At 53.0% G+C, this 25417-nt stretch overlaps 1 protein-coding gene across 3 annotated transcripts in view; it reads left to right on the top strand.

Moving 5' to 3' along the window:
• Window positions 1–262: 262 nt before the first annotated feature.
• Greb1 (growth regulation by estrogen in breast cancer 1) overlaps window positions 263–25417 on the top strand; it is a 61615-nt gene continuing 36460 nt past the window's right edge. For all 3 annotated transcript variants that reach the window (XM_013013576.1, XM_013013575.1, XM_013013574.1), the window contains exons 1-10: window positions 263–419; window positions 6345–6464; window positions 7709–7885; window positions 13822–14004; window positions 15112–15255; window positions 18104–18232; window positions 21408–21521; window positions 21863–22006; window positions 23010–23192; window positions 24325–24675. In XM_013013576.1, coding sequence (XP_012869030.1) covers window positions 263–419; window positions 6345–6464; window positions 7709–7885; window positions 13822–14004; window positions 15112–15255; window positions 18104–18232; window positions 21408–21521; window positions 21863–22006; window positions 23010–23192; window positions 24325–24675 — 1702 coding nt within the window. The remainder of the gene's footprint in view (window positions 420–6344; window positions 6465–7708; window positions 7886–13821; window positions 14005–15111; window positions 15256–18103; window positions 18233–21407; window positions 21522–21862; window positions 22007–23009; window positions 23193–24324; window positions 24676–25417) is intronic.

Raw genomic sequence — 25417 nt, 5'->3', positions numbered from 1 at the left:
CAGGCGCTGTGGTGCTACATCAGAGAGAGCTGTTACCTAAATCACTTCCTGCAATTGCGGAGCAGGCAGGCAGGCAGGCAGGCAAGCTGGAGACGCGGAGGAGAGCTCCCCTCTCCTGCCCTGCATTCCCCCCTTCTTGCTTCCTCCTCGCTTCGGGCTGGCTTACCTCGGGCAGCCCCCTCATCAGAACTGAAATGCCACTGTAGATAGAAGACTCCAGCCTTATTTTTTTGTTGTTGTTTTGCTTTTTGTGTTTTTGAAGATGGGAAATTCATACGCTGGACAGCTGAAGACCACTCGGTTCGAGGAGGTTCTGCACAACTCCATTGAGGCATCCCTGCGCTCCAATAACCTGGTGCCCCGGCCCATCTTCTCCCAGCTCTACTTGGAGGCCGAGCAGAAGCTGAACTCCCTGGAAGGTAGGAGACACAGGCTTGGTGACTCCTGTGTTCCTGGTCCAGTGTGTGGGGTCGCGTTTGCAGTGGAAGCTGCCCTGGGGAAGAGATGTGTGAGTCTGAGCGGAAAAGAATCATTAGGAAAAGAGAGTTGCACCAAAGTTCTTACTGAGCCAAAAACACAGTGCATTTTAGCCATGAAGTTGTAAGGAAGACCATTACCGATTAGCAAAATAGTCTAGATCGTTTCTCTTTGTGCTGACTGACAGGTCCAAGGACTCTGGAAACTTTTAACACCATGAATAAACCTGTATGAATTTAATATATATCAGGAATAAATAAAAGTGACTTTCAGGCACAGAGATGACTTCATGATTTACCTTGTTCAGAGAAAAAAATTAAAATGTTTGTGTTAAAAAAAATAACCATGCAGGTTTTATGAGACAGCTACTCTTTTGGCAGTTCTTTCTGTAAATTCCTATGTTTGATTTAAAGTTATGTGCAGCGTGTGTGTGTGTGTGTGTGTGTGTGTGTGTGTGTGTGTATGCCAGCCCTGGTGTTTGTACTGGGGGGGGGAGTGGGCACTGTCGGTGAGATTTTTTCACGTAGGCTAGCACACTTGAGCCGCAGCCCCACCTGTGGCTTTTTGGTGGATAACTGGAGATAAATATAGGCTTTCCCGCTCAGGCTGGCTTCGAACTGTGATCTTAAGATCGCAGCCTCCTGAGTAGTTAGGGTTACAGGCGTGAGCCACCAGCAGCTGGCTTTCATTTAGCTTTGGACATGAAAAGGGCTATGGCTTAGGGCAGATTAACTGATTAAAAAAGAAATCACATAGTATTCTGGATCTGTGCTCTGTTGGGTGCATGGAAGAGTGGGGGAAGGGGAGAAAGGGAGAGGGACAGGGAGAGGGAAAGGAGAGAGAGGTGGGTAGGGTATGGGGACACCAGGTGGGAGAAAAATGAGACAGGTAGCTGGGGAAGAGCCCTGAGCTGGCCTGGGCTGGACGGGTGGTGCCCTCCTTCTGTGGGGGAGGGCTTCCTGGGTCGCTGTAGCTCATTCTTAGTAAATTTACCCTGCTGATGGCACAGCTAAAGGAGCTGAAAGAATGGGATCTGGGTCTCAGAGAAAGTAGTTGGCACTCCCAACTACGAGGTAGGAAAGCTCAAGCATCTGTGGGTTCATTCGGGAGTTCTCAGGTCTCCCAGCCTAGGGACTTCACTAGAGAATGTTTGCTAGATGAGCTGAAAGACTTTGGTGGTGTTTGCGCAACATGATCATTAATAACGCAGCATGTGGAAAGGCTCCGTGGCTAATAGTCAACTCATAACAGTGACCGGGTGAATTATTACAAATGCGTGGGTCCTTAACATCCGCCAAATCTCACGTCCTAAGGCATCCAATGCCGTGGGTAGGGAAGGTGGAAGTCTGGTGTCTGCAGATTCCATTCCTAGGGTGGCAGTGGACAGAGTCAGGGACTTGTCTGGGGCCCCATGCCCACTGGAGAGAGAGGAGAAAGCCAAGGAGGATTCCCAGTCTGCTTAAAAACTGCACACTGCCCTGACCCGCTCCAGTAGGGAGGCTGTGTTTTCTCAGGATGCCTGTGGCGCTTCCCAGAAGGCACAGTTTTACTCCTTCCCTTTCCCTTTCTCTCTCTCCTCTTTCCCTCCCTCTCCTTCGTTCCTTCATTCCTCCTTCCTTCCTTCCTTCCATTCGTCTGCCAGTCTTGGTGCTTGAACTCAGGGACTGGGCACTGTCCCTGAGCTGTTTTGCTCAAGGCTACCATTCTACCATGTGAGCCACCGCTCTACTTCTGGCTTTTGGTGTGTAATTGGAGGTAAGTCTCACAGACTTTCCTGCCCAGACTGATTTTGAACTGTTATCCTCAGATCTCAGCCTCTTAAGTATCTAGAATAATAGGTATGAGCCACTGGTCCTGGAACCTGGGACCTTCTACATGCTAGTCAAATGCTCTCCATCGCTGAGCTACATCCCAGACCCCAGACAGCACAGCATCTCCCTGGGTTCAATCCTGAGCATCCATGGTGCTTACTAGCTACTGGGGACTTGCTTAGCTGTAGGAGGCTGGAGGTAGCCCCCTCTGTGCTTCCTCCCTCCCCCCACTCTGGACAGTTTAGAGCCGTCCTTGAGATTCCTGTGTTCCCAGGGAGGGAGTGGGGTTGGCGGGAGCAATGAGACCTTTGTGTCTGATAAATGTCACCCTAACCTGAGCCCTCAGCACTAGCCCCAGCCTTCTGCGTGTGCTCGCTTGGGATGCGCCCATGCCGGCACAGGCTGAGTCTTGTTTTGTCTGGCTGGCTCTTCATCTGGGGCCTGTTATCTTATGCTTGGTTTCTTCAGACCTGGCAATCACCCATGCATACCAACAGGATGCCATGCGGGGACTTGAATACCCCCGGGATCTGTTAACATTTTCTGCATTTGTGGGGGTAATTAAGAACTTTATTGCTTTGTTCTTTGGATTAGGGCCCTTACCGACTCCTTCCTTCCAGGGAAAAAAGCCCGGGGAAAAGCCCTTTAGACCATATTGATTTTGTGAGAGAAAGGCCAAGAAAGCAGATAAGGCTCTGGCTTTACGGAATACCTATGTATTAATTAAACAGGAAGGTTTATTGAGTAAACTCCACCTGTTCAGCATGCCGTACGGGGTTCTGATGGATTGGAGAGACAGGGCTTGTAAACATTCATGTGAATGGACCTGGCCAGTGGGGCCACAGGGCCTGGGGGTTCCTGTGTTTTATTATACGCTCCCCCCCTCCCCACTTGGTTTTGTCTAAGGACACTTTAAAAGCTCTCATCCTGCCAGCCGGCCATGGGTAAACACATCTGTTTAGTCTGCCCTGGCTGGAAGCAGCCCTTTATCTTGTGTCTGCCTAAGGCTTCCATCAAAGGCCCTGGAATGCCTGCTGGAGACCTTTGACCCTCAATCCTGCCTCCTTACCCACTGCATTTGGAGGTTTTTTGTGTGTTTCCTCTGACAGGCTGAGGCTTAAGAGCCTGTTCTCTCCATTTCTTGCTGAGCCTGAATTCCTGGTCTTTTTGGCTTGGCAGAATAGTGTGCTGCCGGTTCATGTGTAGCAGGCTGCCTTGGTGTAGCAGGCTGTGCCCGAAAGAACTTAACTTAAGGCTGCTGGGGTCTCCCATCCCTTCGCAAGCACTGGTTCAGAGACAAGGGTCAGCCTTGCACACAGACTTCCTGGTCCCCTGTGGCACAGGGACCTGAGCTGGCGCTGGGGTCTGTGGTAGAGCACGAAAGTTCAAGGACAGCACCCAGGTGCTGAATTCAAGCCCCAACTCCAGCACACCCCCTCCTAAAAGAGACCTAACCGGAATCCCTGCCTTCTGCTGTCGAGTGGGATCTTCCCCTGGGGTCTTACCTCAGAGCAGCAGGACTTTGCAGAGCACTGTTCCTGCAGGAGGTGTTTTGTGGGGAGATGAGGGAGGATGCTGTAGGCAGTCAGGGCTCACATGGTGATTCTGGGCTCCCCTGGTCAGTTCCTCATGCCATTCCTCTTAAGAACTGTTTTGAACCTGGTGCTGGTGGCTTACTCCTGTAATGCATGATTCAAAGCCAGCCTTGGCAGAAAAGTCCCCATATAAGACTCTTACCTCCAATTAACCATTGAAAAACCAGAGGTGGTGCTGTGGCTCAATGTGGTAGAGCACTAGCTTTGAGTGAAAGAGTTCAGGGACAGCGCCCAAGTCCTGAGTTCAAGCCCAACTACTGACAGAAAGAAAAAAAAAGAACTTTGGTTTAAAGCGTCTCCTAAAGCCACAGCTTGCACAGTCCTGTTCTAGACTGTTCTGCAATGGCTATTTTCCTGAATATGGGTGCGACACATTTGTTTCAATGTATTTGTATTTCTAGTAATGTCTGTATACATTCTTCCCTTAGAGAGAAATAATCATGTGTAGTTTAAAACTCCGTTCAACCATCTTTTTTTGTTTGTTTGTTTATTTTTGTGCCAATTCTGAGTGCTGTCCTTGAGCTCTTTTGCTCAAGGCCAGTGCTCTACCACTTGAGCCACAGCTCCATTTCTGGCTTTCTGCTCTTATATAGACTTTCCTGCCCAGACAGGCTTCAAGCTGTGATTCTCAGATCTCAGCTTCCTGAGTAGCTAAGGTTACAGACTGACACTCAGCCCTTAGACAATATTAAGAGAGTTAGTTTCTAATACTCATATTTTCTATTCTAAAATAAGCAGTGAAGTGGGTACTAGTGGCTCACGCCTATAATCCTAGCTACTCAGGAAGCTGAGATCTGAAGGATTGCAATTCAAAGCCAGCCTAGGCAGAAAAGCCTGTGAGACTCCATCACCACATAACTAGCAAAAAGAAATCCAGGCTAGAGGCATGGCTGAGGTGGTAGAGTGCCGGCTGAGCAAGGAAGCTGACCAAGCCTGAGGTCTTAAGTTCAAATCCCAGTAGCACAAGGAAAACGAGAGCAGTGGAGCTTAGTGGTGAGAACAGCAGCATGGGCATCAGACATGGGGGGAGAACTTCCAGGTTCTGTGCTGTGGGGGCGTCACTGCTAAATCAGAGCGCCAATCATTGAATCTCTCTGAGCCTCAGTTTCTTTTCTTAGTGGTCTGCAAATTATACTCTGGACCCTGCCACGGAAATATTTTTTATTTTTTTGTGTCAATAATGAGGCTTGAACTCAGGGCCTGAGTGCTGTTGCTTAGTTTTTTCCACTCATAGCTGGCACTCTATCATTGGAACCACACCTCTACTTTCTACTTTTTGCTGGTTAGTTGGAGATGAAAATCTCACGGACTTCCCTGCCTGGGCTGGCGTGGAGCTAGGATCCTTGATCTCTGCCTTCTGAGTATCTAGAATAATAGGCATAAGCCACAGGCATCTGGCACATGCTTACCAAATCATTTTACATGCATTCAATGTCTAGTGTTGCAGCATGAACAGCTGTGGTAGATGGAAGAGAAGTCAACTTGAATTTGTGTTTTTTTTTTTTGTCGGTTGTGGGGCTTGAACTCTGGGCCTGGGCGCTGTCCCTGCACTCTTCAGCTCAAGGCGAGTGCTCTACTGCTTGAGCCACAGCGCCACTTCTGGTTTTCTAGTGGTTTATTGGAGATAAGAGTCTCACGGATGTTCCTGCCCGGCTGGCTTTGAACCTCGATCCTCAGATCTCAGCCTCCTGGGTAGTTAGGATTACAAGTGTGAACCACCGGCGCCTGGCTCAACTTGAATTTGAAGTCACGAGCCCAGACTCTGAGTTTAGTCTGTTTATAACATGACGTTGGGAGAGTCATCCAATGCCAGGTGTCTCATTTTGTGGTGTGTGTGTGTGTGTGTGTGTGTGTGTGTGTGCGCGCGTGCGCGTGCGTGTGCGCATGCCTATCCTGGGGCTTCGACTCAGGGCCAGGGCGCTGTCCCTGATCATTTTTCTCAAGACTAGCACTCTACTACTTGAGCCACACCTCCATTTCTGGCTTTGTTTTTTCCCTGGTCCTGGGGCTTGAACTCAGGACCTGGGTACTATCCTTGAGCTTCGTTTTGTTTAAGTCTAGTGCTTGATCACTTGAACCACAGCTGCACTTCCTCTTTTTTGGTAGTTTGTTGGAAATAAGAACCTTATGGACTTTGCTGCCCAGGCTGGCTTTGAACTGTGATCCTTCTCCAGTCTCACCCTCCTGGGTAGCTGGGATTACAGGCATGAATTACTGGTACCCAGCTTCTGGAGTGAGAACTGATGAGTTCCCAGGTAGCTAAGGCTGACCGAGTACTTCCTAAAAGGCAGGTGGTGTTTGGAGGAGGGGCACAGGGGCAGAGCACCGGCCTAGAAGGCACAGAGCCTGGGGGTTGGTCCATGGGTTCTGTGCCCGTGTTGGCTGGGCTGTGGGTGGAGGGCACTCTGTGGGCCTGGCTGGCGGCTGCCTTACATACCTTCGCTCTCCCTCCCACATCCAGGTGGCAGCCGAGTGGATAATGAGGAAGAAGAGGAAGAGGGGGAAGGAGGGCTGGAGACTAGCAGCCCCCCAAATCCCTACCAGCTGCCCCCTGCGCCTGAAGGATGCTGTACCACAGACGGTAAGGCTTTGCTAGCCGCACCCAGCCTCCCTGCCCAGAATCTGCACTTAGGTGCCACCAGGATCCTTTGCCTGCTCTGTGCTCCCTCCCCAGCCCCCTCTCAGTGTGAGACCCCCACAGGGTAGCAGGGCATGGAGCCAGCTTCCAGCCCCGAACATCCTGCAGCTTCCAGCCCCTCAGCTACTCCGGACAGCCTCAGCCGAACATCCTGGGTCCCTGTAGCAACCCCGGGGGTGGGGTGGGCGGTGCTTGTTGCATATTTAATTAGTGATTAACTGTGGTGGAGTCTTTGAGCTGGAACTGCTGCAGATGCCAGCTCCCAGTCGAATGGGGAAAGCTTTGCATCCAGCGTGGTACGTGGGGGTGGGGGGACAAGCGGGGGACATGGGAACAGAGGAGAAGCCTCTTGGAGGAGGTGGCTCTTCTTCTGGGTCTTAAAGAACTAGTAGGAGTTAGCAGGAGAGTCTCATTGGGGAGAAGCTGGAAACTTCCAGATGAAGGAAAGGGCAGGGGCAAAGGCTTAGAGAGGGACCGCATAGCCCGGGCGGCCATTCCCCTAAATACCTGGGGAGCCACCATGGTTTAGGTAGAGGTCTTGGCTTGGAGGAGGGGTCAGGTTGGGTATGGGGGCTCCCCTCCCTCCATTCCTGGGGGCCTAGGCTTGGCCCTGAGTGAGGCAGAGCGGGGTTCAGCTCCTCTGGGGATGCTGCTGGGGGTGGAGAGTCAGAGCCGTGGCCTGATGGGACGGAACTTGTATGTCACCAATGAAGTGATTCCAAGATGGCAAACTCCCCCGGGGCCATGGGGTCTGTTCCTGTGGCTGCCACAGAATTCGCTGTTACCCCACGGGCTGCCACAGCCGCGTCCCCCCGGCTCTCCAGAAGGTGGCAGCACCCTGGGCTGAGGGGCTGCTTCCCCCAAGTTCATGGAGAGCAGCCCAGTCTGGCACAGCTGGAGAGCACCGTGCACAGCGCATACCAGAGGCCTGACAACGATGTTCGGTCGCCCTCTGCACCTGTGGATTTGCCTCGTCTGCGCTGCTGACGCCATCCGTGTCGTATTCAGTGACGACAGATTACTGAAGTGACTGGTGTTACAAAGTGCCACGATGTCAGCTCTGTCTCAGAACCCTAACCTAGAGGGGAAGGCTGTTCCTGCCCAACCCTGGAACAACACGTTCTCCTCTGATGTCCCTGCTTCTGGAAAGTTCCGGGCACTATGTGAGCCCTGTCCATCCCTCCTAGGGTTCTGCCAGGCCGGGAAGGACCTGCGTCTTGTCTCCATTTCCAGTGAGCCCATAGACGTCCCCACGGGCTTCCTCCTGGTGGGGGCCAAGGCCCCCAGCCTGCCCGAGCATCTCCTGGTGTGCGCGGTCGACAAGCGGTTCCTGCCGGACGACAATGGCCACAACGCCCTGCTCGGTGAGTTCCCCTTTGCCCGTCTCTGGGGCTCCCTGCAGGTGGGGCAGGACGGGGCGGGGGGCACCACAGAGGTGCCCAGGACACCTGGAAGGTCGTGCCAGTCTGTTTGCCTTTCTACTGGACAGGTGGAATAGGATGAATTGGGATCTGTGTGATTGCTGTTTCATTGTTACCATAAAGGTGATGTACCGAGGGATGACAATGGCAGGGGTCAGGCAATGAGTACCTTTCCTTTCATTCCGTGTCTTCTGTGCCCTCCTCTCTCCCAGTCTCTCCCTCCCGTCTCCACCCACGAGTTGAATAGTTCACTTTCATCAGTGTCCTGTGAGTTCCACTGCTGCACTTTTTCTTTTTTTCCCCACAAGTTCTGATCCCTCCTTCCTACCCTCCAGAAGATACACTCGAATACACTGTACATAAAGACAAGAAGACAGGATCATCAAAAATAAGAGAGAGATTTATTGTTTCCCTGTCTTGGAGTTCATATACATATATCAATATCTATAATTTTATATAAACAGGCATATAGGTATTGCTTATCTGTGGAATCTATTTTTTTCCCTTTTTTGTCCGTCATGGAGCTTGAACTCTGGGCCTGGGCGCTGTCCCTCAGCTCCTCAGCTCAAGGCTAGCACTATCACTTGAGCCACAGCACCACTTCTGTTTTTCTGAGTGGTTTATTGGAGATTAGAGTCTCACAGACTTTCCTGCTGGGGCTGGCTTTGAACCGTGATCCTCAGATCTCAGTCTCCTGAGTAGCTAGGATTACAGGCATGAGCCACTGGCGCCCAGCTTGTGGGATCTATTTTAAAACACAAAAAACTGCCTTCTCATAGAAGAGCTGTTGCTTAGCCTGAGGTTTCTCCTAACTTGTTCTCAACCTTTCCTTCCTACTTGTTCATGTGGGTGAGGAACAGGCCACTCACTACCTGGCTCTCGGGGAAGGCCCAGTGTATGTGTCTGCCCACGGGATGTTGTGTCCTGAGCCACTGCCCTGCCCTCCCTTTGGTGTGTGGCTCACCTCTGCAGCTGGTCTTCATTGTTCCACTTCGGCAAACGGCTTGACGGTTAATGAACTTGACCAAGGGCATTCGAGAAGAAGACAGAGTCAGAAAGCAAACTCAAGTCCTCCAGGCTCTAAGTTCTACCTTTTGTTTTTTGGTACCAAGCCTGGGGCTTGAACTCAGGGCCTGTCTCAAGCACTGTCCCTGAGCTTTTGTGCTCAAGAACTTGTTCTCTACCACTTGTGTCACAACTCCATTTCCAGCCCCTTTGGTAGTTAAGTAGAGATAAGAGTCTCACGGACTTTCCTGCCCAGGCTGGCTTTGAACCATGATTCCTCAGGTCTCCATTGCTTGAGTAGCTAGGATTACAGGCATGAGCCACTGGTGCCCAGCTTGAGTTATGCCTTTGAATCGCCTTTCTACTTGGGCTGTGTGATGTGAAGACCAGGCTGGGGACTTACCTTTCCCTTCAGGCCACAGGACCTTCTAGCCTTGGGTCTGTCAGTCACCGCTCCACTGCTCAAGCCTGGCCACTGCTTGACACTGTGTGCCAAGACCCACTCCACATGCTCCTCTGATGTCCGACAACATAGGGGAGATCCCAGCGATCTGAGTTCTAGTCCCTTGTCTGCCCACAGGTTTCCATGTGGACTTCTGGCTTTGAAGTGCACCAGGCAGGGAAGAGGAGGTTTCTCTGTGTAGCCCAGGCCTTTGGCAGCCTCTTCCTGTGTGGTGTCTGCCCCTCAGCTAGTCTGGTGTCCTCTTTGGAGTGGCACTGGACACTTGTCACTGTAGAAGCAAGTTATGGGATTCACTTCTGGGTTAGAAATACCATGTCTGGCTGGGTGTTGGTGGCACACGCCTGTAATCCTAGCTACTCAGGAGGCTGAGATCTGAGGATCGTGGTTCAAAGCCAGCCTGGGCAGGAAAGTCTTTGAGACTCTTATATCCAATTAACCACCAGAAAACCGGAAGTGGCACTGTGGCTCAAGTGGTAGAGCGCTAGCCTTGAACTGAAGAGCTGAGGGACAGAGCTCAGAGTTCAAGCCCCACAACCCACCAAAAAAACAACAACAAAAAAGTTGTGTGTAAGTTCCAGAGTAAGGCGGGTGACTGCTCACAGAGGAGCAGCACAGCCTGAAGTCAACAGAGGGAAAAAGAAGTTTTAACCACTGCCTGTAGGCAGGTGTGTGCACTTACAGAAGCCAGTTTTAATGCTTAAAAAAAATTTTTTTTGGTCTACTTTTGTTTGTGTATGCTAGTCCTGGGGCTTGAACTCAGGGCCTGGACGCTGACCCTGAGCTTCTTTTGCTCAAGGCTGGTGCTCTACCACTTGAGCCACAGCTCCATTTCCAGCTTTTTTGGTAGGATAGTGGAGATAAGCGTCTCACAGACTTTCCTGCTAGCTTTGAACCTCGATCTTCAGCTCTCAGCCTCCTGAGTGGCTAGGTTTACTGGTATGAGCTACTGGTACCCAGCTTTTTAAAAACATTTTTAATGCCAGTACTGGGGCTAGAACTCAGGGCCTGGAACTCTCACTTGGCTTTTTCATTCAAGACTGGCACTCTACCACCTGAGACACAGCTCCACTTCTGGCTTTTTGCTGCTTAACTGGAGATAAGAGTCTCACCGACTTTTCTCCCTGAGCTGGCTTTGAGCTGCAATTCTAGTTCTCAGCCTCCTGAGTAGCTGAGATTACCTGTGTGAGCCACTGGCACCTGGAACACTTAACTGTCTGTAGGAAGCTGCGGAGTCATTGGATCTTGAGCTGGGCTTGCTTAACCAGTGCTGGTGGTAAGGGTCCCGGGAGTGTTTGATCTGTGTGGCCGGGGGCTTTGTCTGAATTCCACCCGTTTGACAGGGAATTGCCAGGGTAGTAAATCAGGTAAGCCTAGGAGGCTCCAGCGCCTTCCTCGCTGGTCTCTAAGGACGAAATGCCTGCCCGCTCCTCCCTAGGCAGGCCAGTGCCCAGGAAGTAGGAGATTTGTTAATTGCTTGCAAAAAGCCATCCGGAATGGTAACAAGGGCTGGCTGGTAATAACCGGTGCTTTCTCCTTTGAAAATAACTTTATGCCCTCCTCCTGTAGACCTAGCACTGTTTAGGTTTCCTGCAATTAGTTCCCCCCTCCTCTCCCCGCCCCCACATGGCTGCATAGGACAAGGTGGTCCCTGAGACCCCGCAGTGGCCGGATTCTGTGCTTTTTAGTGATCTATAAAACCCAGGCTGTAGAATATCACGGAGGAAGCAGTGCCTTCAGGGGTCTTGTTTTACTGGCTCTGAGTGCACGGATGGGTTTTGTCTGAGGAAGTGGAAAGGTTATGAGCCAAGTGTGGGGTTTCAGGATTTTGTTTTCTTTTCGGTGTGTGTGTCTGTGTGTGTGTCTGTGTGTGTGTCTGTGTGTGTGTTGCTTCACTAGTAATTCATCTCCTTTATCTGTAAGCTTCAAAAAGAAAACACCTCCTGCTTCTTGCAAGGGCGATGAGCTTCTGTTGTCAGAGAAGCCGAAAGCATCACATTGCTCTTCATTAATGGCCACTGCAGTGTGCGGGGCCTTTGCGGTGTGAAAGCATCCTTTAATGTACATACACATGGCCCGCTGACTAGTTCGCAGAAGGATGTGTAGATGTCAGCATGCTCCAGGCGACTCGCCTAGAACTGGTGGGTCAGCTCCTGGAAGGTCCCGTCCAGCCTGGAGGAAGGATACTGACCCAAACCAGCCACGCTCTCCCGCCACGTCCCCACTTCCAAACCAGCCACGCTTTCCTGCCACATCCCCACTCCCAAACCAGCCACACTCTCCCACGTGTCCCTGCACCACTGGCGGCCAAGTGCCTCGGAGCACTTTTGGTCCCCGTTGTACCTTTTGTTTTGTTTTGTTTTTTTTGGGTCCGGTCATGGGGCGTGAACTCTGGGCCTGGGCGCTGTCCCTCAGCTCTTTAGCTCAAGGCTAGCACTCTACCACCTGAGCCACATCGCCACTTCAGGCTTTTTTTCTTTTTGCTTATGTCGTGCTGAGGAATCGAACCCAGGGCCTCAGGCATGCAAGGCAAGCGCTCTACCACTGAGCCACCTTCCCAGCCCCCCCGTTGTACCTTTTGAAGCTCTCGATTCTTTTCAGCAACATCCTGCAGGATGGCCTTCAGGACTCTCCAGACCTCTCCCCACGTGCCTTGACTCACCGATCTATTTGCTTTCACATTCTCACCAGCCAGGCAGGGCCAAGGAAGCAGGGGTATGGGAAGTCAGTCCTGGTATTCCTTCCCTGTGTGCAGCTGAGTGGGATAGATCTGACTCTTTAAAGTATACTTTGTGCATGAGTTGTATGTATGTATGTGGTATGTATGTATGTGGTATGAATGTATGTAGTATGTATGTATGCATGCATGAATGCATGTATTCGTTTATGTGGCTGTACTAGGGCTTGAACTCAGGGACTGGGCATTAACCTTTAACTTTTTCATTCAAGGCTGGTGTTCTACCACTTGAGTCACAACTCCACTTCTAGCTTTTTTGGTGGCTAATTAGGAGATAAGAGTCTCACAGACATTTCTGCCCAGGTTGGCTTTGAGCTGCGATCTTCAGATCTCAGCCCTCTGAATAGCCAGGATTACAGACATGAGCTACCAGCTTCTGGCAGACATGTGGGCTTTTAAATATGCCAGTGAGCAAGTCAAATCTTCCCAGCTTGCCTGGCCCGTTCCCAGGATTGAATCTTCCTGGCCCATCTGTCTTAACCTCCTGGGCCAGTCTAGCATGCCAGGACTCTTCGCTGCCCTGTATCGTCATCGACGTTTTCCTACCTCCTGATCCTCTGGGTGAGGGTGAAGAGTGCATGTTGGGTATTTTTAATTTTTTCTGGTTTTTATATGATTCAAGTATGTTTTAGTTATTGATTTACTTTATTGTTATTATAGAGGTGATGTACAGAGGGATGACAATGACATGAGTCAGGTAATGAGTACCTATCCTTTCATTCCGTGTCGTCCCTCCCTCCCACCTCCACCCACAAGTTGAATAGTTCACTTTCATCAGCGTCCAGTGAGTTCCACTGCTGTAATTTTCACCCTTTTCCCCTCGAGTTCTCTACCTTTCCCCACCCCTTCTGAAGTTGTGCACTTGAATACACCCTATGTATATGCATGTATATACATGTGAATACACCATAAGGTAAAGAAGACAGAATCACCAAAAACTAAAAACTGAAAAAAAGAAAAAGAGAGGTCTCTTGTTTCCATATCTTGGAGTTCATTTCAATATATATGTTATTTTATATAAGTATGAAGAGACACTTAGGCATGGTGCCTTTGTGTTTCTCTCCTAAGAGTTTCTTCTTTTGGTCTCATGGTGTGTGAGTGACCGGAATCTTGTATAATTTATCATATACCAGTGTATTTTACATCTGACTTCTGCATATCACAGAGAACATGTGCGGTTTATCTCTGAACCTGGTTTACCTCACTTAACAGGATCTGTTCTAGTTCTATCCATTTTCCAGCAAACGGCATTATTTTATTCTTTTTAATGGCTATGTAAAATTCCCTTGTGTATAGATACCACATTTTTTGGATCCATTCATCTATTGCGGGGCATCTGGGTTGTTTCTGTATCTTGGCTATGGTGAATAATGCTGCATGAACATGGCTGTGCAGGTGTCCTTATTGTGTCCTGGCTCAAGGTATTCAGGGTAGAGGCCAAGGGGTGGTATGGCTGGGTTATAGGGAAGGTCTAGTTTTAGTTTTTTGAGGAACCTCGAGACTGCTGTCCAGAGTGGTTGCCGTAGTTTACAGTCCTACCAACAGTGTTGTAGGGTTCCTTTTTTCTCCATGTCTCTGCCATGTTGGATGTTTTATTAGAGGAGGAGGAAGAGGAGGAGGAAGAGGAGGAGGAGGTGGTGGTGCTCAGGGAGGTTCACACTTCGCTTCCTCCTCCAGGTTTTTCTGGGAACTGTGTTGGCTGTGGAAAGAAAGGCTTCTGCTACTTCACCGAATTCTCCAACCACATCAACCTGAAACTGACCACCCAGCCCAAGAAGCAGAAGCACCTGAAGTATTACCTGGTCCGCAACGCCCAAGGGGCTCTGACCAAAGGCCCTCTGATTTGCTGGAAAGGCTCAGGTGAGAGGCTGGGCCCTGGCGGGGGAGGGTGGATGCGGGAAGTGCCCTCCCTCCATGGGTCACGGTGGGGATGGTGAGAGGCTGGGGAGACGCCCCCCCTTCCGTCCCATGACAGATCGCAGCTGGAAGGCAGGCCCACGTGACTGTGATGGCTCACTGTGTTTATTCTAGCGACAGACAAGGTGGATGGGACATTTAAGAGTTGACAGAAGGCCACGCTGTGCTGTGAGTCTTCGCAGCAGATATTTGGGGCAGCAGTTTTGTCCCCGGGGGTGATAGTTGATTATCGTGGCCACCGTGTGCTCCCAGAACCTAGGCATTGGAAGTGAGGATGTCAGGAACGGCCCGTTAGTGCATGCGTGGGAGGTCCCAGGCCGGAGAGTACAGGTCCCAAAGGTGCCTGACCCAGGATTGGCCTGAAACAGGCTCCGCCCCCTGCAGCTCGGAACTGCTTCAAATTCTGACCAGAAAGACCAGATTTGCATTGTTGGCCCGGCTTAGTGATGGAGGAGGGGACTGGTTCTATTTGTACTTTGGGTCATGTTACCCTTCTCTTTGGATTTTCAAGCTCATTTGCGTGTGTGTGCGTGTGTGTGTGTGTGTGTGTGTGTGTGTGCTAGCACTCTACCTCTTGAGCCACAATGCCACTTCTGGCTTTTTCTTTTTGCTTATGTGGTGCTGAGGAATCGAACCCAGGGCCTCAGACATGCAAGGCAAGCGCTCTACCACTGAGCCACCTTCCCAGCCCTGACACTCTACCTCTTGAGCCATAGCTTCCAACTTTTTGCTGGATAATTGGAGATAGTCCCATGTATTTTTCTACCTGGCTGGCTTCAAACTGTGATCCACAGATGTCTGCTTCCTGAGCAGCTAGGATTACAGGTGTGAGCCACCTGTATCAGCTCATAATCTTTCTTGTTCCTACACCTGTGTACGCTGCTTTTCAATTCTGACCCGGTGGCCCAGGGCCACTGCGAAGCTTTGTACCCCTGCCCTGGGCATTTGTGGATGCAGCGTCTTTTATAGCTGTGCATGTGTTCTGTTTTCCTGGAGAACAAATTCTAGTCTGAAACTCACTGTCTTCCCTTGTGCTTCTTGTCCTCTTAGAGTTCCGAAGTCGGCAGAACTCGGCCAGCACGTGCTCCAGCTCCCCCTTCCCGCCTCTGGAGAGCGCGGGGGCGGTGGCTGCCTTGCCCAGCGAGCCTGTGCTGGGGGCGACCTCCGGCCTCCCCGTGGGAGCACAGCAGGCAGGTGAGGTGATGCAGAGGCGCCCCGGGCTGCGGCCGCGGACCTGGCGGGGCCCCGGCCGGTCCGGCGGACAGCATTAGCTTTCCCCTCACTGGCGGTCATTGTGAACTTGGCGTTGGGAATTTGTGTTGTTCCTTTGGAAGGCTTCCTTGTCCTCTATCTGATAGGAAATGCGACCCTTCAACAGTGACCCTCACCCTTAGCGCCCCTCCCCCCCAGGTTTTATAGCTCAGTAGGTAGTGGGTGCTAAGTCAGTGTTTGAACTGGATTTCTAGGAGGGCAGAGAAGACTGCCTAGCTTGGAGCCGTTCATTGTGTGCTGGTGTTGCGCCCTCCCTCCCCACCCAGTACCTCACTGCAGCCTAACAAGACCAGTGATGGAAACTGAAGCTCAAGAGGCTGAGCCTGGGCCTCCCAGGTCGGGAGCGGCGGGAGCAGAGTCCGTGCCGTACGCTTTCTGTGTCACATACTTGCCACGCAGAGTAGACTTGCCCAACAGGGCAGCTGTTATCCAGAGACTCCAGCCTTCTGGAAGACTCTGGAAGATGGCTGACCGTCTTGTCCACCTCCCGCCCAGATGCCGTGGGGAGGTTCTGCGTCTGCCTGGCCCGTCCCTCACATGGGTGGGGCTCTCGATGCCCTCTCGTGGTGGGTGCCATGGGCCTCTGCCCTGTGCTCCGGGTACCTCTGCCATGGTGGATTGAGGAGTGCCAGGCTTCTGCCCTCTGAGTGTCTCAGCTAGAGTCAGGCACCACCACCTCTGCTGGGTGACCTGAGGCTGCTCTAACTCTTATTTATTTATTTTGTTGGTCGTGGGGCTTGAACTCTGAGCCTGGGCACTGTCCCTCAGCTCTCCAGCTCAAGGTGAGCGGTCTACCACTTGAGCCACAGTGCCACTTCCTTTTTTCTGGTGGTTCCTTGGAGTTAAGAGTCTCATGGACTTTCCTGCCCAGGCTGGCTTTGAACTGTGATCCACAGCTCTCAGCCTCCTGAGGAGCTAGGATTATAGGCATGAGCCATTGGTGCCCAGCTGGTTATGACTTTTGAGGCCAGCCTGCTCTGAGAGCCCTCTCCTCTACTTCCTTTTCCCTGTGTTGTTGGAGATGACAGGTGTGCACCACACACCCAGCCATTGTGTTCCCCCCAAAGCTGGGGTGACAGACGGGGGTACCACTGTGCCCAGCCATTGGTTGAGTTGCATTTTCTGTAAGTTTTATGCCTGGGCTATGCATGAACCATGATTCCCCCCCCCATCTCTGCCTCCTGAGTTGCTAGGATTCCAGGCTTGAGCCACCACCCTTGGCCCATGTATGATGCTGGGGGAGATCGGATCATGTCTGTCCAGCTTGCCGGTGATTTCAGAACTCCGGTGACAAGTGCTTTGGGATGCTTGCAGAGCCGGCCCTTTCCCCGGCCCTGCACGGGGCACTGGCTCCTCTGTCTTCCTGGCACTTGGCCCAGAGGCTCTGGGTCCTGGTCACCAGCTGCCCTGTTGGGTGAGGCATGGCGAGGCTCAGTACGCGTCTCAGCTCCTGCAGCGTGTGGGTAGTGGGCCAGGAATTCAGACCCTGGCCCCCCAGCTTCAGACCCCGCTCCCTGCCTCCTACCCCCGGCCTGCTGTAGCCACAGAAACGCGTTGGTGTCGCTCCAGACTCAAGACCCCCAGGCCATTCTACCTGACTGTCTTGGACGGTTTATTATTATTTTTCCTTCCTAGGGATTTGAACTCAGGACCTTGTGCTTCTAGGAACACACCCTACTACTTAAGCAATGCCTTCAGCTTTTTGCTTTACTTTTCAGATAAAATCTATTTTTTTTTTTTGATCAGAGGCTGCCTTCAGTCTGCAGTCCTCCTACCTGCAGCCTCCCATGTAGCTGTGAAGAGAAGCATACACCACCACTGTCTGGCTTACTGGTTGAGATGGGGTCTCACTGACATTTTTGTCAGGGCTGGCCTCCAACCAAGATCTTCCTCATCTCTGCCTCCTAAGTAGCTAGGATGACAGATGTAAGCCATTACACCTGGCTTGGACAACTTAAACAGTCAGGCAGCCTCAGGGTACCCGAACCAGTGGCTACCCTGAGAGTTATCTGGGGAACCGGCCCTGTGAGCAGCCCAGACTCAGGGGGGAAACCCAAGGTTTCCTTGGCTGTGGTTTGATACAAACTTGAACTCTAGAGGGTGCACGGGGAGGGGGAGTCACTGGGGAGCCCCGGCCACTTGTATTTCCTGGTCCTTTGCTCACCAGGCTGTGCCCACTGACGTGTGGGCAAAGGTGCGTGCACATGTGTTCGTGTGTGTTTGTGGGTGGGCAGGAGTCTGCATGGATGTGCGTGTGTGTGTGTGTGTGCGCACAGATGTGTGTATGCATTTGTGAATGTGTGCTTGTGTGCATATGAGCGGACGTGTGTGTGTGTGTGCACGCATGCACGCGTGCGTGGACAGGCGTGTCAGTAAGGTATGTGACAGACCAACACTCCTGACTGAGACAGTGGCTGAGTCAGGTGGCCTGCAGGGCTCTCGCCTGCACTCCTAGCTACTCAAGAGGCTGAAATCTGAGGACTGAAGTTCCAAGCTAGCCTGGGCAGGAAAGTCCCTCTTATTTCTAACTAACCACCAAAAAAGCCAGAAGTGGAGCTCAAGTGGTAGAGTATCAAGGGACAGGCCAGGCCCTGAGTTCAAGCCTCAGTACTGGGGGGGGGGGGAGAGAGAGAGAGAGAGAGAGACCCTGGTTTGGCAGGACCGGCCCACACAAAGCATACAGAGGTGGTTGTAAAGATGGAAACCGTTTCCTTCCGCCTGGCTCAGAGCCGCGGTGCACTGACCTGCTCCTTGCTGCTTTTGCCTGCAGGACCAGCCTGTGACCAAGCCTTGGTGACCGCAGCTGCAGCTCCAGCCGTCTTCAACGGCAAAGGCTCCCCCAAGCACCAGCAGCCGGCAAAGCACAGCCTGTTGGCCCTTCCTCGGCCCTCAGCCTTAGGTAGCCAGGCCTGGCCTGGTCTGGCCTAGGGGGTTGGGCCTGGGCTGGAGGGAGCTGTGGGGCCACTGGGCTGGGCCAGCTTGGTGGGGGCCCCCCGAGCCCCCGAATCACTGCCTGGATCCTGGCAGTGCCCGAGACCCCCCATGGGTCAGGCCACACGCCGCCAGCCGCTGACAGCGACCTCTCGTGGCCCGGGCTCAGGAGGGCTGGGAAGCTTAGAGAAAGAAGACGTACGTCAGAAGCCGATACAGTTAAAGCCCCGTTCTGTCTCTCGCTAGCCAGAGACCTGGGCCCAGCCTCCTGTGACCTCCCGTGTCCTCCCTGGGAGCTGCGAGCCACGCGGGGCGCGGGTGAGGGCGGTGAAGCCCCCGGAGGCCTTGCTCACCGGGCCAGCACCCGCTGTCGGCCTCAGCTGCTCCGTCTCACAGGCTGCTCCGTCCAGTTAGCCCTGGAGCTGCTGCTGGCCACATTGTAGCTTGGGGAAGTGGTCAGTAGAGGCCTGCAGGAAGAAAGGATGGTGGAGGGAGGGACGGGGATGGCTGTAGTCTTGGGATTTCAAAGAAGAGAGCAAAAGAAGCCATCCGGCTGGACAGAGGTGGGGAAGAGGCTGCGGGCAGGGAGGCAGGGCCTCAGGTCAGAGCTGGGCCTCAGGGTGGCGCTGGGAGCTGTGTCTGCTCTGTTGGTGAACATCTTTTTGGCCTAGGCAGGCCTCTGTGCGGGGAGCAAACACATTTGCCAGACAGAACCCTGGACTCCCTGGTCCTGGTCGAGGTCTCTATTATGGACTCTGTCTCTGCCGGCCCGACCTGTCTTTTTCTTGTGGCTGTTTCTTTGGGTGTTGGATTCCGGGTGGCCACGTGACTGATTGACCCAGTCTCTGAGCACAGGCAGCCCGTGCTGTCGGTGGCGCCCACCCTGAGTCGAGATCTGTGGACACCCAGCCTGCACCCCATTGTACCAAGGGTTCCAGGCGCTCCCTCAGCCTGGGCCCCATGGCCCTGGCTTGTAGAGCCACTGTCTAGGCTGGATTAAAGGGGCTTGCTGAGCCCTAGTCTGTGGCAGGTAGTGGGAATGGAGTGGTGTGCATGCTTTGATCTAGAGCGGCAGGAGTTATTCTACAGCAGTGGTGAATCCAACTCTGGCTCTTTCCATCTGAAGTTCCAGGTTGGGCTAGGGAAGGGAGCGCAGTGGATCATTACTACCCCCAGGTGGTGAGACTTTGGAGGTGCACTCTGGAATTGGACTTTTTCCCTCTTCTAGCTCTTCAAAGATGCATATTGTAGTCAGGTGCCAGCGCTGATGCCTGAAATCCTAGCTACTCAAGAGGCTGAGATCTGAGAATCACTGTTCAAAGTCAGCTCAGACAAGAAAGTCCATGAAGGGGGCTGGGAAAGTGGCTCAGTGGTAGAGCGTTTGCCTTGCATACCTGAGGCCCTGGGTTCAATTCCTCAGCACCACATAAGCAAAAAAAAAAAAAAAAAAGCCGGAAGTGGCGCTGGGCTCAAGTGGTAGAGCGCTAGCCTTGAGCTGAAGAGCTGAGGGACAGCACCCAGGCCCAGAGTTCAAGCCCCATGACTGGACCCCCCCCCAAAACAAAGTCCATGAAATGCTTTTATCTCCAATTAACCACCAAAAAGCCAGAAGTGGAGCTGTGGCTCAAAGTGGTAGAGTGCTATTCCTAAGCACAAAAACTGAGGGACAGTGCCGAGGCCTTGAGTTCAAGCCTCAGGTTCAGAGCAAAAACAGGCCAAACAAAGAAAAAACCAACAAAAATACCTATTGCATGAGGGGGAATATCTGTAATTCCAAATGCTTGAGATGTAGCGGCAGAAGAATCTGGAGCTAGAGTCAAAGTTAACAAGACTCTATCTCATTCTCAAAAACAAAATAGCAGACAAAAGGGCTGGAGGCATAGCTTAGATAGAAGAGCACCTGCCTAGAAGGTGTGAGGCACTGACATCCATCCCCAGATGAAGACAAGCCTGGTGCCGGCGGCTCACGCCTGTCATCCCAGCTACTCAGGAGACTGAGATCTGAGGATTGTGATTTGAAGCCAGCCAAAGCAGGAAAGTCTGTGAGACTCTTACCTTCATTAAATCACAGAAAAAGCTGGAAATGGCCCTGTGGCTCAAATAGTAGGGTGTGAGGGTTAGCCTTGAGTAAAAGTTGCTTAGAGACAGTGCCCAGGCCCTGAGTTCAAGCCTCAGGATCAGAAAAAAAAATTAAAAATAAAACAACTCCCACCAAACAACAACAGAATTCCTTCAGCCCATCTGTGTATATAGAAGCCCATATATAGATAAGTAACAGTGCTGACTGCCAGGTACTGAGCCCATACTACATGTGCATATGTATTCCACCACATTCTTTTTACTGCTGCTGCAACCACCTGACAAGTAGGGTTTTTTTTTTCCTTTCTTGGTGGTTCTGGGTTTTGAACTCAGGGAATTCCACCTGCTAGGCAAGTGTTCTACCCCTGGAACCCTATTCTACCTCTGTCCCCTTTAAACTTTACAGCTAGGGTCTCTTGCTTTCGGCTAGGCTTGCCGTAGACCATGATCTTCCCATCTCCACCTCCAAAGTAGCTGGGATTATAGGTGTGCGCTACTACTCCCTGCTCTGAGTAGGTCTTTTTCATTGTACTTGAAAGACTTAATGAACCTCAGGCTGAGAGAGAGAAAAGTCAGACACCTGCACATCTTTGGAGGGGAGCGTTTATTAAGATTGGCAAGATGTTTCCTTTTTTTCCTAGATATTTCACTAGATACTTAAATACTCATTTTAAGACTACATTTTTTTTTTCAGTCATAGTGTTTGAACTCTGGGTCTGGGCACTGTCCCTGAACTCTTCAGCTCAAGGCAAGCGCTCTGCTGCTTGAACCACAGTGCCACTTCTGGTTTTCTAGTGGTTTATTGGAGATAAGAGTCTCACGAACTTTCCTGCCTGGGCTGGCTTTGAACCTTGATCCTCAGATCTCAGCCTCCTGAGTAGCTAGGATTACAGGCGTGAGCCGCTGGTGCCTGGTGCAAGACTACAATTTTTTTTTAAGAAAATGCCAAATAAGTTTTTTCTAGATTGGGGGGAATTTTATTGAAGCTCATTTCTACTAGCAGCCTAACTATGGTCTGAATTTTGCCTGGGTGTCTCGTCAATTATGGTCTGAATTTTGCCTAGGTGTCTTGTCAAACTCAGGGCCACCCAAGAAGCGCCACAAAGGGTGGTCTCCGGAATCACCATCCGCTCCAGATGGCACTTGCCCTCCGGGCGGCGGGCACAGGGCTAAGTCTGGTAAGTGGCTGGGGCCTCGCCCAGACCCTCAGGCCGGGAGCGAGGGGCAGGTCTGCAAAGACTGACGGCAGAGCTCCCGGTTCAGTGGCTCAGGAGGCCTAGGGTCTTGTGGAATGGAAGTTTCTTGATGCTCGCAAGATGGAAGAGCAGCTCCTCTGGCCTTCCTGTGGGGTTTTGTAAGGGACGCGATCACATCCTTGGGGGGACCTGGCTTTCTCAGGGTCACTGGTGGCTCATGGGTCCGGTGGGGGTCAGCCAGTGGCAGGTTTGTGGCGGGTTGGCAGAGGCCGGGGAGATGCTGTGGGTGACCTGTTTTCCTAACGCTCTTGGCGTATTTCTAGAAGGTGCTGGCATGTCCTGCGTGGCCCCGGCCGGCTTGGGGGGGCCGGCATCCGTGACCCTGCCCGTGGTGGCCTCCGGCGAGCCTGTGTCTGTCCCGGACAATCTGCTGACAATCTGCAAGGCCAAGCCCGTGATCTTTAAAGGCAAGCGGAGCGGCGGGGCAGCATGTTGAGGGTCCAGCCAGGGCTGGCTCGGGGCTGGCGCTTGTGTGCCTGGCCACACGTCTGATCCCCCCTGAGCAGCCACTGTCAGGAGTGGGAAGTGGAGGCAGGGATTGTGGCAAGAAAGTACCAGAAAGAATCCACTGTTTGTTTTTGTCTTTGTGCTGGCTCTGTGGCTTGAATCAAGGCCTAGACTCTGCCCATGCACATTGGTGCTCCCGGCGAACGCTCTACCACTTGAGCCACAGTGCCGCTTCCCACTTTTTTGGAGTGGATCATTGGAGATAAGAGTCTCTTGGACTTTCCTGCCCGGGCTGGCTTTGAACTTTGATCCTCAGATCTCAGCCTCCTGAGTAGCCAGGATAACAGGCGTGAGCCACTGGCACCTGGCATAGTCTACCGTGTTTTAAAAAAGAGCCACTTTTTTCCCTAAAGAATTCCCCCCCCACTTCGCCCAACCACGAACAATGGATATCATATTCCAGAAGTAGGGTGCATTGTCCAAACCAAATGTCCCCATTGCCTTAACTGTAACCCCTCTGTGCTCATCTTTATAATAAAAATAAAAACTAAAAATAAAAGGAGGAGGGTGCTGCCATCTTGACACATGGTATTTATCAGTATGTATAGGCAGCTGCTGCCAGCTGTGGCCTCCAGCGCAAGGTCCTAGCAGAGCTGGGGATTGACAGGCGCACCCCAGAGCCGTGGGGCCCCAGTTCTAAGCCAGCGGCTCCTAGAGCAGCCCTAGCCCACGTCCTAGCGAGCTAAGGGCACTGAACCCCACAACAAAGACCCCAGCTCCGGTGCTAACGAGAGCTTGCAGCCAGCTGTGTCCCAGGAGTGCAGAGCAGGTGCACCTGAGGGTCCCCAGAAAAAGGGCCCCCCAAGAGACCCTCCCAGTCCAGTTCACCTGCCCCCCCCCCCCGCCAATGTGGAGAACCAGGCCCAAGCTGGCTGCCGAGACCCCGTGTTTCTTCCTCCGCAGGTCATGGGACCTTCCCTTACCTCTGCGGGAACCTGAATGACGTGGTGGTGAGCCCGCTGCTGCACGCGTGCTACCAGAACTCGCAGTCCCTCTCCAGGGCCTATGAGCAGTACGGCGCCTCCGTCCAGCCCATCTCTGAAGAGATGCAGTTGCTGCTCACCGTCTACTACCTCGTCCAGCTGGGTGAGCCCCACGCCCCCCTCCCCCAGCCCCCAGCCAGGGAGCCCCGGAGCCCTAGGGGGAGACAGGCGGGCTCCCCCACACCTGTCCCCATGGCTGGAGTGGTGAGGAGGGACACTGGTGGCTGACAGTGGAGGTGGCCATGTGGAAGACTGGCCACCTGGATGGAGGGGGCCGCACGAGGAGGGCAGGGGAAGCCGTTTGTGGGGTGAAGTCAAGTCTGGCGAGGAACTCTGCGGGGTGGTGCTGGCTCTAGAAAGAAATGTGGGCTCAAGGGGAAGGTTTAAAAGATGAGCGGATGCAGCTAAGCCGGTCCCATTCCAGTGTGATCACCGCGTTCAAGTAGCTGTTGCCAATCGCGTTTATGTAACAAAGATGCATTTTGGCCCCGCCACCGTGCAGGTGGTAATTTACAAAGTGCATTTCAGGGATGGGGCACCGTACGGTGGGGTAGCTAGGGTCCGCTGGTGAGCGCTGGACAGCTGGTTTGGAAGATGCATGCTAAATACAAAGCTGGCGGTGCCTCTCAGCTCCTGGAACATCAGATTAGGGTGGAAAAGCTGGAGGAGCTGGGCATCAGTGACTTAAGCCTGTCATCCTAGCTACTCAGGAGGCCGAGATCTGAGGATCAAAGCATGAAGCCCAGGATAGACAGATCCAAGAGACTCTTACCTCCAGTTGGAAGTGGTGGCAGGGCTGGGAGAGATGGGGGAGAAGGAGGGAAGGGATGACACCGAGCAAGATGTGTTGGCCTTGGAAACTGACAGGCTGAATTGAAATCCTTTGTACAGCTGCTTAGCGATGATAAAAATAAATTAAAAAATAACAAGCCATTGAGAGAGCAGAGAGGGAGAGAGAAGGAGGAGGAGGAAGAAGGGAGGAAGGGAGGGAGGGAGGGAGGGAGGGCTAGAGATTGTGTGTCTCTGTTAGAATGGTGCAGTTGTGGCTGTGCCCTGTACTAGGACTTGAACTCAGGTCTTGTGCTCTTACTCAGCTTCCTTGCTCAGGCTGGGGCTTCTGGCTGTAGGTTGTGTTAGCCTAGTTGGCCGCAGCTTTGGTGTTGTGCACGCGTGCGCGCCCCCCCCCCCCCCCCCCGTGCGCACACACACCGGTGCCCTGTGCGCTTGTGTTGCAGCGGCCGACCAGGTGCCGCTCATGGAGGACCTGGAGCAGATCTTCCTGCGCTCGTGGCGGGAGTCGCACCTGACGGAGATCCGCCAGTGTCAGCAGGCGCCCCCGCCCCCCTACGCCCTGGGCCCCGGCCTGGTGGCCCCGGTCACCTCAGCACAGCTGCCCTGGCTCGCCGGCCTGGCCGCCAGCTCCTGCAATGACAGCGTGCACGTCATCGAGTGCGCGTCCTCCCTGGCCGAGGGCCTGGCCGAGATGTTCCGGCTGCTCATCGAGGGCAAGCTGGCCAAGACCAACTACGTGGTCATCATCTGCGCCTGCCGGAACGCCACCATTGACTCCTGCATCGCCGTGACCGGTGGGTGAGCCCTGGCCGCCTCCTGGCTAGCAGGAAACCAGAACAGGTGGCTTTGTAGGAAGGCTTTGAGCCTGCAGTGGGCCTTGGTGCCAGGCAGGGGGCAGCTGTGGGCCCCAGGTAAGGGACTTTGGTAGAGTCACATGCCTGATCTCCATGGCGGGGTCAGCAGCTCCCCTTCCCGCCCCAGGGACCTGGCCCGGCCTTGACTTCTGACTAGACCTGACTCAGAACCCGGTCTCCGGCACCGGGCTTGGCCTTCCGCACCAAGGATGGAAGGGAAATAAGAAACAAGGCCCTGATCATGCTGTGTGACAGTAAGCCAACCTAAGTCAGCACAAAAAGTAACCCTTGAGGGGCTGGGAAGGTGGCTCCCTGGTAGAGCGCTTGCCTTGCATGCCTGAGGCCCTGGGTTCAATTCCTCAGCACCACATAAGCAAAAAGAAAAAAGCTGGAAGTGGCGCTGTGGCTCAAGTGGTAGAGTGCTGGCCTTGAGCTGAAGAGCTGAGGGACAGCGCCCAGGCCGAGAGTTCAGGCCCCAGGACTGGACCACTCCCCCCCCCCCCAAAAAAAAAGTAACCCTTGAAAACCTGCTATGAACAGCCATTGGGGCCGGGCTGGGCTCAGCTGGGCTGGGAACTGTCCCTGGCATGAGGGTTCACACCTGGGGAGGTGCACATGCTTTTTTGGACTGGTGTGCATGTGTGTGTGTGTTAGTACTGGGGCTTGAACTCGGGCCTTATAC

The sequence above is a fragment of the Dipodomys ordii genome, unplaced genomic scaffold (assembly GCF_000151885.1).
Source record: "Dipodomys ordii isolate 6190 unplaced genomic scaffold, Dord_2.0 Scaffold20, whole genome shotgun sequence".
Classification (NCBI taxonomy): domain Eukaryota; kingdom Metazoa; phylum Chordata; class Mammalia; order Rodentia; family Heteromyidae; genus Dipodomys; species Dipodomys ordii.
The sequence above is the reverse complement of the archived record's forward strand: the minus strand, read 5'-3'. Positions and strand labels throughout refer to the sequence as shown.